The sequence below is a fragment of the Aquila chrysaetos genome, chromosome 21 (genome assembly GCF_900496995.4).
Source record: "Aquila chrysaetos chrysaetos chromosome 21, bAquChr1.4, whole genome shotgun sequence".
NCBI lineage: Eukaryota > Metazoa > Chordata > Aves > Accipitriformes > Accipitridae > Aquila > Aquila chrysaetos.
Genome location: NC_044024.1, coordinates 1,491,780 through 1,505,067, shown reverse-complemented (window position 1 = coordinate 1,505,067; position 13,288 = coordinate 1,491,780). Strand labels below are relative to the sequence as shown.

General features: G+C 59.5%; 1 protein-coding gene across 1 annotated transcript in view; it reads left to right on the top strand.

Moving 5' to 3' along the window:
• EFNB1 (ephrin B1) overlaps positions 1 to 13,288 on the top strand; it is a 56,710-nt gene that overhangs the window by 29,604 nt on the left and 13,818 nt on the right. Inside the window, exon 2 of the mRNA XM_029997042.2 lies at positions 2,322 to 2,599. Coding sequence (XP_029852902.1) covers positions 2,322 to 2,599 — 278 coding nt within the window. The remainder of the gene's footprint in view (positions 1 to 2,321; positions 2,600 to 13,288) is intronic.

Below are 13,288 nucleotides of genomic sequence, written 5' to 3'. Positions count from 1 at the left end.
GGCGGCCGTGCCGTCAGCGCAGGCCGGTGTCGCGTGGACCGGTCGGTTTGCAGGTTTTGGCCGAGGAGGTGCGATAGGTCCTCCTGGCGTGGAGATGGGGGACGGATAGCAGCCTTCTCCTCCTGCTCCGGCGTTGCGAGACATCTGCTCGACTTGTTTGCGGCTTCCTGTTTGGCATCTCCCGGGCAGGAGGGAGCTGGCAGGGGCCAGAGGAGGGAATTTGAGTCACTCGCGAGTCCTGTGCCAGAAAGCCTCTGACTCAGCCCGACCGTGGAGAAACGAGTGTGGGATCCAGCTGCCTCTCGGGGTGGGAACCCGTGAGCGAGCGTGCAAGTGTTCACTTGCGCTGCATGTCTGCGGCGCGGGGTGGGGAGGGAGGGGCAGGGGCTCCTTTGCATCTCCTGCTGCACGGCTCCCGGGATTGCGTCAGGGCTCCGGCTGTGGGTGGGGGAAGCCTTTATCGCTCCCAAGGCTTTGGAAGCGGCGTGCTGGCCGGGGGCCAGCTGACCTACTTGGTAACGTTGGGGCGAAGCGCGGCTCACCTGCCGGCAGCGCCGGGGATGGAGCCGGGCTCTGCCGTGCCAGCGGCGCGGCATCCCACCTGCGCGTTCAGGGGTTAAGTTTCCTACAGGTTCCCTATTCTTTCGCGAGGCTGTTGCCTCTTCCAGAAGTCATGACTTTGGTAAAACTGAATTGCTCCCCGCGAGCTTGCACGGCGAAGGTGCGGCCGCTGTACTGGTGGTGCCGGGGTTAGGGTGATCCCAACTGTCCCCCGCCGTGGCCACGGTGCTTCTCCGGGTACCGCTGGAGCTGGGGTGGTGGAGGCTGTGCCACGGCTCGGCAGGGAGGATGGGGCAGATAGCCGGTCTGAACTCAGCTCCCGCGTTCGGAGCAGCGTGGGTGAAGGGGACCGTACCCCCTGTCCCTGTGCCTTGCCTCCTCTCTGGGGCTGGGCGAGGGCGAGCACCGGGGCTGCGACCTGGCAGAGAGGTGCAGCTGATGTCTGTCTGTCTGTCTGTCTGTCTGTCCTGGCCGTCCCTCCCGCTGTTACAGCTGGCACCGAGCTCCGGAGCCCTTGCCAAGGGCATCGGGGTATGCGTGGGCTCCGGCTCCGCCTGCCTCCTCCCAGCCCGGCCGGTCGGCGTGCAGATCTGCTGGGGCTCCTGCAGCCGGAGGCCTGGAGCCTGGGCTGCTCAGGCGCTAGTTTCAGCTCCGTGGCTTCTTGCTAAGACTTGTACCAGAGCCACGGAGCAGGTTGGTCTTGTGTGTTTGATCTTCCTTCCGCGCTGCCTGCAGCCCCAGCCGGTGCAGCTGGCTGGGGGGGAGAAGGTGTCCCATCCCCTCATCCGACTGCTGGGGTGGGATGGGACGGGGACTCGCCGTGTCCGAGAGCAGGAAGGGAAAGCCGCGGACGTGGAGCCTGCTGAAGCACACGCTTCGGTTTTTGCCATGCCCACATTACGCGAGGGAGTCGCAGCAGAGATAACTTTGCAGGAACATCCATTCCCACCTTATCTTCCATCAAGAATGCGTTACGTTGCCTACATCAAAGTAGATGATCTGCTGCTTCCCTCCTTGTTGCCCTAATCCTCTACTTCGTGCTTAAAAAAAAGTAGTCAGAGTATTGCTCCACAATAATGAAATCTGAATGCTAATTATCAGCATATTGCCTTCCTTCCCTTCGCAATGCCCTGCCTTCCAGCCCCAAATAGCTTTCCTCCCTCCTCGCTCCTCTCCATCCGGTCCTCCCACGCTCCTGGGCACGCCGTTGAGCCTGGCCTGGTAGAAGTTGTCCTGCAGGATGCTTCCCTCCCTTCCATTTAAGGACAGGAATTCCTCGGGGAGCCGGGGCGTGGAAGGGATCCCTCCCTGCACCCCATTGTCAGGACTTCTCCCCGTGCCTAATTATCGCCTGTCCCTGCAGGAAGCTCCTTGCCTGGCCGTCGGGCAGAGCCGCGGCGTCTCCAGCCCGCCCGCTCCGCAGCCCTTTGTGGGAAGGCTCCATTCCCTTTTGGGAGCCAGGCTGGGGTCTGGGAAGGGTGCTCAGCCTTGTCGCGGCAAGAGGGCTGGGGAGCGGGAATGAACCGAGCGAGCCCCTCTTTTTGTTGGTGGGAGCCTACGCTGGCTCCTTGCACGGGCAGTGACGGTGAAGGAAGAGGAGAGCTGTATTCTGGTGTCAAAAAGCATCTTGCAGAGGGAAAGCAGCAGAGTTTAAGCACAAAATAAACGGTGTGAAAGCAGGGCTTTGCGGGGGGTGGGACGGGCTGGTGTGGCCCCCGCTTGCCTGCACGTGGCTAACCTCTCGCCCTCCTCTCTTCCAGATTCATGACTGGGAAGGGGCTGGTCATCTACCCGGAGATTGGGGATAAACTGGACATTATCTGCCCCAAGGCGGAGCCGTCCAAGCCTTACGAGTACTACAAGCTGTACCTGGTGAAGAAGGACCAGGCAGATGCCTGCAGCACCGTCATGGACCCCAACGTGCTGGTGACGTGCAACCGGCCCGAGCAGGAGATCCGCTTCACCATCAAGTTTCAGGAGTTCAGCCCCAACTACATGGGCCTGGAGTTCAAGCGGCAGCAGGATTACTTCATCACATGTGAGTTGCCCTCCTCTTCCTCGCCGCCGTCCCCGGCTCGGGGGGGCGGCGGGGGCCTGGAGAGTGTCACCAGGCGCTTGTTCGCGACTTGGCCGGTGCAAAGAGCTGACACGTACGGAAAATATTTCCCCGCTGGATGAGAGAAGGGGGAGGAATGTGTCACCGGCCGAGCGGGTCACCGGCCTGTATCTGGCTGCTGTGCCGTGTCCCCTGCCCTGCCCGCAGCCGGGAGCAGGACCACGAGCATGTCCCTCCGCCGGGGTCAGCCCTGGCAAGGAGGGGCAGCGTGTGTCTGGAGCACCATCACGCCCGGAGCTTATTTTTTGCTGCCGTCTTTGCTGGAGGTGTCGCAGGGCATTTCTCGTAGGGCTTTGCCTTGGGGCTGGGAAGCTTCTGGTGGGGCAGTCAGGATGGGGAGGAACGGTGACGGAGGAGACACTCGTCCTCCTACCTGGGTGCTGCCACCGAGAGCAGCCCTGGCAGCGGGAAGCTGCTGGCGGTGCCCAGGGCTTGCTGTGGTCTAAATGGCTGTAGAATTTCTGCGTAGCGGCCTGTTCCTCTTATTTCTTGGTATAACGTGATTTTATGGAGGGGAGAGGGAAAGAGGGCTGAATTTTCTTGGAGCCCGTGGCCTGTGCCTGTAGGGGACCATTGCACAGGGATGTATCTGCCTGTGCCGGCTCTGGCAGGATGGAGCGAGGATTCCGGGGAGCTCGGCCGTCCCTCGGCAGGCGGTCTGGCAGCGCCGGGCACGGCAATGCCTGCCAGCTCGCTCTTCCCCTGCCCGTCGTCTCCTCAACCTCACCGCTCCCGCCTGGCTCGGCGCGTCGCACGTGAACCCGCGGCAGAGCAGCCGGCAAAGGGCACGGCGGCCGCGCGGCTCGTCTCTCCCCTCGCCGTCGCTTGCCGCGGGCTCGCCGGCCAGCGGCCCGGCGCAGAGGTCAGCTACCTGCGTGGGAGGCGAGCGCCGAGCTGTGGGAGCTGGTGCTTTCCAGTCGGTAAACAACGTATTTTTAGGCTGAAATCTTTGCCCTCGGAGGGGCTGCCGAGGACGTTGCAGGCGGCTGGGGGCAGGAGATGCTCTGCCGTAGCGCGGTGCCACGGTGATGCTGCCAGCCTGGATTTCCCCAGCGAGTCCTCCCTGGGGCTGGGGCTGCCTGTGGTTTTGCTGCAGAATAATTTGACTAAACCCGGTGCACGGAAAGCAGCCGGGACGGGCTCCGGCAGGTCAGCCCTGAGCCCACCCTTGCTTCCTCGGTGGTAAATTTTGTGTAGTGCTCCCTAACGCCTGGCTGAGGACCGGCTGGTGACGAAGGGTCTCCCGGGGGTTTCTGGTCACCGGCACCGCGTGGCCGTAGGAGGGGGCGATGGCGGGGAGGACCTGGCGCAACAACCCGCTCATCCTGCTCGGCGTGGCGGTGGTGCCGGCAGAGACCGCGGGCTGCGCGGGGCTGAGTCACTGTTTGGCGGGGCCGGTCTCTGCCGAGAGCTGCCGTCGCTCGGTCGTTCTCGCTGTCAGGATTTGGGGCCATCTGCCTGCTGTCACTCGGGGGGCACAGGTGGGGTCACCAGCTTTGCAGCCGTCAGGGGTGCAGGCGACCCTGGCTGCCAGCCCAGGCGCCGCGGGGATGGGCTGGGAATGCCAAAAACCCTGGCACAGCTCCCGCGCAGGCTCCCGTCTCCCTTACCGCGAGTAACCGTGGCCGGTGGCTCTGGGACCCCGAAAGGTCAGCCCTTCTGCTGTCCCTCAGCTGATGCAAGGCTTAATTCAACAGCAAGCTTTCCCTGCAGTGGGCAAAGAGCGGGGAGAGGGGCTGAATGCACAGCCATGAGTCTGCCTTTTGTATGTCAGGCAAACATCTTGAAACGCTCGGTCAGCGGCTCCTCCGTGCTCGGGGGTCAAGTTCAAGCAGCGGCACGGTCGTCAAGCTAATGAGGGCTGAAAGCGGGGTCCTGCCTCGCGCCCCGCTGCTATGTCGCCTGGGACCCCGGGGCTGCAAATAGCCCCCAAAGACAAATGTTTCCCAGAAGGAGCTTGGGAGCCTAACGAAGCGCTGGGGAGGAGAAACGTGGGGTCCCTCGCATTGCAACGCAGTCCGGCAGGAAGGTGCGGGCAGGGCAGGCAGAGGGATTTACCAGGCTCTGAATTGCACAAGTTTTAAGGAGCTGCTTTGCATTTCACACGAAAGCTCTTGCTTAAGTTAAATCAACTGCCCGTAGCTTTTGGTGGCGTTTTCACAAGCGGCCGAGGGCGCGCTGCCGAGTACAAACGTGGCTCCCCAAGGGCCCCCGTGGCTTTGAGCCGGCGCCAGCTCCCCTCCGACGCTGCCAGCACACCTGGGTCACCATTGACTCCGGCTGGCTGCACCTCCGATGGGATGCACAGCCGGGATTTTGCAAGCTGCGCCGTGCCGGCTTTGCGCAGCTTGCAAAATCCTGACTGTGCATCCCGTTGGAGGTTTGGCTAAGGCTTTCAAACTCGTTGCGTTTTCGCCCCCTTTTTCGGTATGATTCTGCTGCCGGCAGTGGGAATCTTCTCCCCTATCTAGAAGTTTTCTCTGTATTTGTAATGGAATCCTGCTTTCATCCCAAGGTGGGGGGATCTCTAAAGAGACTGCCATAAAATCCTATTTATCCTCTATTTCCCAGTCTCCTCTTGCAGCATCTTGGAGCCTGTATAGGGCTGGAATAGGGATGTGGTGAGCGGGGTGCTCAGAGCATCCCTGCGGGGTCCCCCCCTCTCTCCTCGGGGGGCCGACAGTGCCCTCTGCCCCCTCCTCGGACCGTTTCTGACTTTAATTTCTCTTGACTCCTCTGCGCTTTGATGCGAGCCCCCTCGGTGCTGGGAGCGAGCGGCCGCTGCCAGCTGAACTTTGGCCCCTGGGTGGGCCGAGGATGCTCCTGTGATCTGGCCGTACCCTCTGCCGAGCAGCCCCAGGAGCTCTTTCTGCCAAGAAATAAAATAGCCAAAAAAACAAAGTCAAAAGTCTCCTGAGCAGACCACCCACGTGTTGTCTTTTTTTTTTTTTGTCTTTTTTTTTTTTTTTTTCCTTTTTTTTCCCTTTTCCCCTCCCCTCTCCCCAAGCTTTGCCTTGACGCACAAAAGTTTTTTTTTCTTCCTTTTCATTTGCCGGCGGCCCTAAGCTGGGGGAAACGATGCTGAAGCGGAGGGGAGCGAGGCAGCAGCGGGACGTGTGCCGCTTGGCCCCCGCCTTCCCCAGGCAGCTGGAAAACCTCCCCGCCGGAGCCGGGGGGCTTCCTGGGGTCCCTCCCCATTCAAGGCTGCTCCCCCCTCCTCGCCCTCGCCTTGGATATGCCAAGCCTTGTTTAGGGCCACTTTTATCACGGAGGGACACGGCCCCAGCCCTCGGCTTAGCAATGAAAAAGGCTTTTGAAAGAGAACGTAACCTCTCCCCATCCTCTCCAAAGCCTTGCACCGAGCCCCTCCGCGCCAGCCCCAGGCTTTCGTTAAAAGCATCTTTTCTCCCGGGGCTGGGCAGGGGAAGGTGATGCTTCTTCCTAAGCCTTTTCATAAAGAATGAGATGCGGCAGCTCCTGCCTGCAGGTCCTTGGTGGAGGACGTGGGGCTCCAGCAGGACATGGGGCGCCGTCCCCGGGATGGGGCCCTGAGAGGGCGGAGAAGTTGGGAATTGGGTGTTTTGCTCTGCGGCAGGCTTTGGATTCAGGGCAGCCTGTGGTTTCTTCTGCCCTTGGTCTCCTGCGGCTGCCTCCCTGCCTGCCTTTGGTGTCTGGGTGGGAGTCTCCTGTCCCCAGCGTCCTGTCCCCTCCCTGCAAAACCATCGTACGCCGCGGGCAGACAGAGGGAAGCGCATGGCGGTGGCTCTCCCAGGCGGTTCCTCCTGCTGTGCTGCGTGGGAGGTAGGAAGGTGAGGTCCAACAGGAACGAATTCTTGCTTTTTGCCCCAAAAGAAAGTCCTTTTAGGGGTTCCTCGGCCAAGCACAAAGCTGTGGGCAGGCTGCTGGAAAGGTCGAGGGGGACTCCAGGGTAGCTTGTACTTGCAGACCTGTGTGTGGATGCTACTGCTGCCGCCATTCCCTGGGCCAGCAGTGAGGTTTGGATCATTCACACCGTCCTCATCAAGGCAGAAGGTGCTTCTGGCTCATTAGCAGGCGTGTGGTTACTCCTCCCTTCATCCCCGCTGAGCTGGTAGAGAAGCTGGTTGCTTGTGAATGGCTGAAATGGGAGGGAAGAATGTGTCCAAGTACTTAAAAGTAATCCATCCGATTGCTTTTTGGGCTAGCAGGAGCAAAAGGCTGTAGGAAGGTGGAAACTGAAGACTGTTTTGTGAAGGTGCTGTCCTAGAGGCGGGGTGGGGGTCCTGCTTTGTGCCCATGGGTCATCTGCACCAGGTCTGAGAGCCTGACCATACCAGCATTTCTCCTCAGCTTTGTTTTTTACGAATTTCTGATGATTTTCTCTGCTTCCTTGGCTGTCGGTGTCCCACGCCAGTAGCCTTACCCATCTCCCTGGTGTCTGTGCTCCTGGGATGCTTGTGGGCAGCTCCAGCCCCCCCCCACCGCTTAGCCAGCCGTGCAGGTTTGGCTCTCTCCACCTCACCTCCTAATTCACTGCAGCTCTTAATTGCGTTTGCTGCTACTCTTTGAACTTGCTCCAGTTTTACTATCTCCGGTAATGAGGTGCCTAGATAGAGATGCATTAATCCCGATGTCCTGGCAGCGGGGCGGCGTGAGGAGGAGCTCCCGGCGCAGCTCCCTGCCATGCAGATGCGGGAGCTCGGGATGCAGCCCAGCAGTGCCCTGCGTGCTGCCGGTGCCGCCGAGCTGCCTCGGGTGACGTGTTCTTCAGCCTAGGTGCTTGCTTCATCCTTGGACGCGGTGGTGGTGGTGGTCCCTGCAGCCCTTTTTGTGTTTGATGGGGTGCGGGAGAGCGAAGACCCCCAAGCGAAGCCTCGCTCTGCCTTTCGATGCTCTCCAGGCAGCTGTTTGCAGATGTGATGGGCAGCGCCTCGGCCAACCGGCGCTGCGGTGTTTCTCCAGGTGGGATCTCTTGCCCATCCCTCTGCCAAGTCTCTGGGCACGGCTGCGGTGTCCCACCTCTCCTGTGAGCCTGTTTAAGGCAAGGAGACCTTGTTTGATGAAAATGCTAAAGTAAAAGTGAGGCCCCGGTAGATGTTTGCCCCATAAATCTAATACGTCTGCTGTTTATTGTTAGTCTTTAAGCCCTTCAATCCATTTTTGATGTAATAATGTTCGTAATCCAATCTAACGCTTTTTGGCAGCAGGATTCAGCGAGACCAGATATATTACCCTGAGTGTTTCTTTAAACCCCTTGTCTTGCATTTCTGTTTTTAGATGCAATTAGACTTAACCTGGCAAGAATTATTTGTTGTAAACCATGGCTGCCTCTGCAATGTGGGCTTCGTCCCTGGGCCTTTCTACATCAGCATTTTTCTATGGCTTGCGCTTCAGCATGGAGAAGGGGGTCACCTATATACTGGCAACTGCCAGAATCATCCTTCCTTCTTTTTTTTGGGACACGCTGCCTTACTTGCTTTTCTGTCTGTACTCCTCCAGCTTCCGAAATAGCTGCCATTGGTTTGGGAAGCCTTTTAGCCCATGCCAGCATGTGTGAGAGTGTCTGCAGAGCCGCTTGACTCCTTTCTGCAACCCTTGGTATTTAATAATTTCCTCCCCGGTTCCTTCTGCCCTGGCAAGTGCCGCGCTGGCTGCCCGTCTCTGATGGGTGCCGTGCCGGGGGGGACCAGGCGCAGCCCCCCCGGGGCGGTTTGACAGCCCGCCAGCTCTTTGCTGGCTTTCTTTGCTGATTGCATTTGAATGTGGCCACTTTCATGTGCTCCTCATCTTCCGTCCCACAACTTGTTTGGTGAAGGTGAGTTGAAAGCAAAAGTGCCGTTTGATGCCGTGATGAGCGCTATGAACTTCTGCTGATAAAAACCCAATTAACCGGCTTCCTCATTCTTCACCCAAATGGGCCGACGCTGTCCTCGTCCCACCAGCTTGCGACATACCCGCGGCGACGCGGAAAGCCTGGGCGAAGCAAAGCCGTCCTGGCGGCATAACCGTCTGGTTTTGGGGACCGGCTTTCCTCCTCCATCCCCATCCTGCCGGGAGCTGGTGGCAGAGGGTGGATGAGACCCTCTCCCCACAGGAGATGCTGCGTGGGAGCCGGCGGGCTTGCGCCGGAGACAAACGGGTCTCTAACGGTGTCCCACTCCCAACTTCAAAGCCCGGGCGCTGGACATGTCAAACCCAAATAATGGCCCTTAGACAACACGCGGTTCCTTGTCTTGGAGGCTTGTCTGAAGACCGTGACCACAGTAAATGCGATTTTGTTGAGCCCCGTCCCTTAAGCCTCTGCCTCTTTTCTCTTCTCCTCCTCCCTCCTGACCTTTTCGGCTCAGCGCTGTCCACGGACAGCCCCTGGCAGCTGATCTCATAGCTCAGCCTTTCACGGCCCTAATAGGGATGAAAAGCCCTATCAGAAAGGGCCAGTGTCCCGCACCCAGCCAGGAGGTAAATACCCAGCGCTTTGATCTGCTCCTGGGCCGGGGAGAGGGGGGCCCTGCCTGCAACAGGGGTGCCGGTGCCGCTTAACTCTCTGGCTGCTGGGCACCAGGCTGCCTGCATCCGAGGATGCTCTTCCCCAGGAGAAGCGATTTCCAAGAGCAAATCTCTAACGTTGGCGCGACCCGTTAGTACAAAATAAAACACGTTCGACTCCCCAGTGCTCCTAAAAACCGAGGTGACGTGCGGACAGGACGTGCGGCGATGGCAGCAAGGAAGGTGACATGCAGCTGGCAGCCATGCATCGCCTGCCCGATCCCGCTCTGCAGCCCCCCGCGCTGCTGGAGCAGCGTGACTGCCTGCACCCCCCAAAAGGTGCTCCCTTGGCAGCTGTGGCGGAGGGCCAACGCTAAAGGCGTTTTGTGGTGCACGCCGTGGCCGTGCATCTGCCCCCGTCCTCTTCCTCCCCCTTCCAGCCCCTGCTCCCCCCGGCACGTCGGCAGCAGCGGGGCTTGGGGACCCCAGGGAATCCTCTGGAGCTGCAGGTGCACGGACCCTGATGGACCCTGCTCTCCAGTGACGGTCACCTCCGAGGGCTTCCTCCGGAACGCTGGAAGAGATTAAAACTTGGTTCCTTTTGGACTAAACTTCCAGTAAGAGACTTGAAAGGCAGAGGAAGCCTTCAGCTTGACGAAGACTTGAAAAAAATCCCAGCATACAGGAGTGGCTGGGAAGGGCGTACAGTAGATAAGTGCAGGCAACTACTTCCTTGGCATATTTTTTTTAAATAACCACTTCTTCATCGCGACCCTCTCCCCGGGCTTTTCCCCTGGGATCCCGTACTGCTCCTGTACCTATGGTGCTTTCTTGCTGCCGGGGCACCGGGAGGAGCCTTGCAGGCACCACCGCAGCTCCAACCTGGTGTGAAAGGCTGTGTGTTGTAGCTTCGGCTGCAACCTGGGATGCTGGGCGATCGCCTGGGGCGTGCGTGTTCGACCGTGGGTGCTGGGGTGGGCGACCGTGGGTGCTGGGGTGGGCGCTGGCTGTCGGACCAAGAGCAAGCTGGGGGGACTCCAAGAATTGATGCCACGCTTGGGCCATGAGACGTGCAGAGTGCAAGCAGGTTTGACATTAACGAATTGTGATGTGCAGCCCTTTTCCATCTCCAATTTCTAATGATCTGTGTTTTGAACGCTTCTCGACCAGGCTGGCTGTGCTGGGGAGGGCTGCCCAGGTTGCGTGCGGCACCTTTAAAAGCTTGCCTTTCTGGGGAGAATTGGTTTTACTTGCTATTTGAAGTTTTTTTTGCCCTAGGAGTGATGGTTTTTCTGCTGCTGCTGTGTAATGACTGTGCTCTTTGATCCCGCCTGGCAGCGCGGAGCGGGTGTTAACACAGCTAATTGAGAGCCGGCCGCGGTGGGCTGGTAGGGAGCAGTGGGGTCGGGGGAGGTGGCTGCTGGTCCCTCTGCAATGGGGGTCGGCCCTAACTTGGGGGGCAGAGAGGCCTTCCCTCCATCCTTCGCTCGGTGAGGGGGAAAGTCCTCGTCTGGATACTCGGGAGCTTCTTTAGCATGTATTGGAAAAGTCCACATCCTATAAGCCAGGGTGTTGCTGGAGACCGTTAGGTCCGTGTGCTGGCATCCTCCCGGAGCAGAGGGCTGAGACCACGTCCCGGGGTCCTGCTGGGACCCCGGGGTGACGTCTGGGCTCTGCAGCCGGTGGCTTCTTGCTGGGCCAGCGCGGGTGCTGCCGTGCTCGCTCCCGGGAGAGCCGCGGGCACGGCTGCGCAGAGGTGTCGGCGAGCTCCTGCTCCGGCTGGCGTGGGATGAAGCGCTGGGAGCCGAGGGCGATCCTGCTCCAGGCCGGGCTCCAGTCCCTGCGTGGGTGCAACACCGGTGGGCGCACGGCAGCGGCGGCTGCTCCCCCCGTGGAAGCGGTGCCTGGGCTGACTCCTGTCCTGGCTGTGGGGGTTCTTTGCAACTCGGGGCCAGGAGCTGCACCAATGTAAACTTCCCTGCTGCCTGCAGATTCCTGATGCTTATGCAAAATTTACCTGTAATTGCAGTGGGTTTTCCTCCCGGCTGTCCCACAGTGCACCCTGAGCTCCTGTCCCTCCCTGCTGTCCTGCACCTCCTTGGCTCCCCACGCTCTCCCAGGCAGAAGATTTGCACATGAATCAGCCTCGCCGGTCCCCGATAACTTTGATTTTTTCTCTGAGCCGCCTCCAGCCCGGCACCCAGGCAGTGATGGTGTAGCCTAAGCTCAGCCGGCTGCTGCAGCTGCAGTCTCGGCGAGCAGCGCTGGCTCCGCATCCCCGCATCCCTCCGCGCAGCATCTCGCGTGCGAGGAGGAGCCGGCGTTGGCATCGGCCTCGGCGGAGGCGGGGGGGGCACCGTCCCCCTGCGCGTCCCTCTCCGTCCCCTTCACGACAGATTTCTCAGTCAGTCGCAGATGTTTTGCTACCTAACCGAAGAGATTTACACCCTGTTAAAACGCAATAAGTGCTTTCCTCCTCTCCAGCTCCCAGCGGGGCCCGCAAATGACTCTGGCAGAGCATCAGGTGGAGAATTACATGGCACTTTTTTCCTGACCTATAACCAGTTGCTTGGGGCTACCGCAGAGACTGTGCAAATAACCTTTCTCTTCCACCGACGCTCTCTTTTTTTGGAAGGGGGTGGATAGACTTGAAGACAAAGGCTTTATTTAGCGCCGTGGTCCTCCTGAGCTGCGCAAGAAGCGAGGCCGCGCATGCTCCCCGGCGCGGGACAGGGACACGGGAAGCTTGCAAGGCTTTTCCGCATGGACGTCTCGGCAGCGTTCATGCAAAAGGGCTTGCGAGCGAGTAAGCAAGCAGTGGTCTTGCAACCAAGAAGTGCTTTCCAGCCTTGATGAGGTTACCTGCAATGTAGCTGTGGCTCTTAATTATGATGCTAATTGGGGTTGATTATAATTTTTCCATCAGAAAGCTGTTTTAACGGGAAATTAGGTTTTCACTTAAGCATTACTTGTGTTAAAGTGTCTTTTTCTATGCAATACTTCAGTGTTTGCCTGTTGCTCTCCCTTTGCCCCAGGAAGGCACCCTAGAGAGTTCCAAACCAGCGCTTGGGTGTGGGAGCAGTGCTGTGGCACACGAGGATGAGTGCGGGCGCGTGGTATCCTCCCTTCTTACCCCTTAACCCGGCTGGTGCTGCTGGACCTGTGCTTTGCGAACGTAGCTGCTGCCCTTTAAAGGGGATGGGGCTAATTCAGCATTTTTGTTTGTCTTTGTGGGGGGCTGACCCTGGCCAGGAGGAGGTGAACTCCGTCCCAACCAGACCCAGTGCTATCGTTTTCATTCCTATTTCCAGAAGCATATTTGAACCTGGTGATTTTCACGTTGTGGTGCGTTTGCTGTTCGCTGGAGCAACAAGCCTGGGCTGGGATGTCCGGGTTCCGCAGGGCACGCAGCAAGCAGCCTGTCCTCTGCAGTCACCCCGGCTGTCCCCTGCTTGCCATGTGCGTGGGGAGGATGGAGGTGAAGCCCCGGGTTCCTTCGCTGTGCCTTGGCCCCAGCTGGCAGGAGCGGACCAGAGCAGCACACCAGGTTCTCCCTTTGGTGGCAAAAATTTGTAGGGTTTTTCAACAAGACAAAGTTATGACTATAGCCAATTCAGCCTCTATCAGCACTGTTAGGTCATTTCCTCGTGCCTTGGCTTGGAGACCCACCAGCTCTTGGCCATACCTGCTTGCTCCCCCTTGGTGAAAGGACTTGGTCCGAGGTTACAGCAGGGAGGCTAGCATTTCCCTCCCCAGTGCAGGGAGAGTCACGTGTTTTTATATATAAAATCTATTTATTTAGCCAGGCAATTCCAGGGCTGGGCGCATGGTGCTGGCAGGTGTTGGCATCCCCCTTCCCTCCAGCCGCACTCGGCTGCTCCAGGGCTTCCCGGGAAGACGTAGCACTTCAGAGAGCCGAAATCCCCGGCAAACACCACAACCGTAAATGGGACCTTTGTGTCGGCCGGCAACCGGGTTTGCCGTGTGCCCCTCCAGCTCCTCGCCCCGCTCGGCGTGGGCGTACGCCGGCAGATGGGCCGGTGCGGCTGCGCCTGCGGGAGCCGGGTTGGGAGCGTGCTGCTCCGCTCGCGGCTCCCAGCTGCTCCGGAGGGGTTGATGCCGTCAGCAAAAACCGGAGCCGCGGGC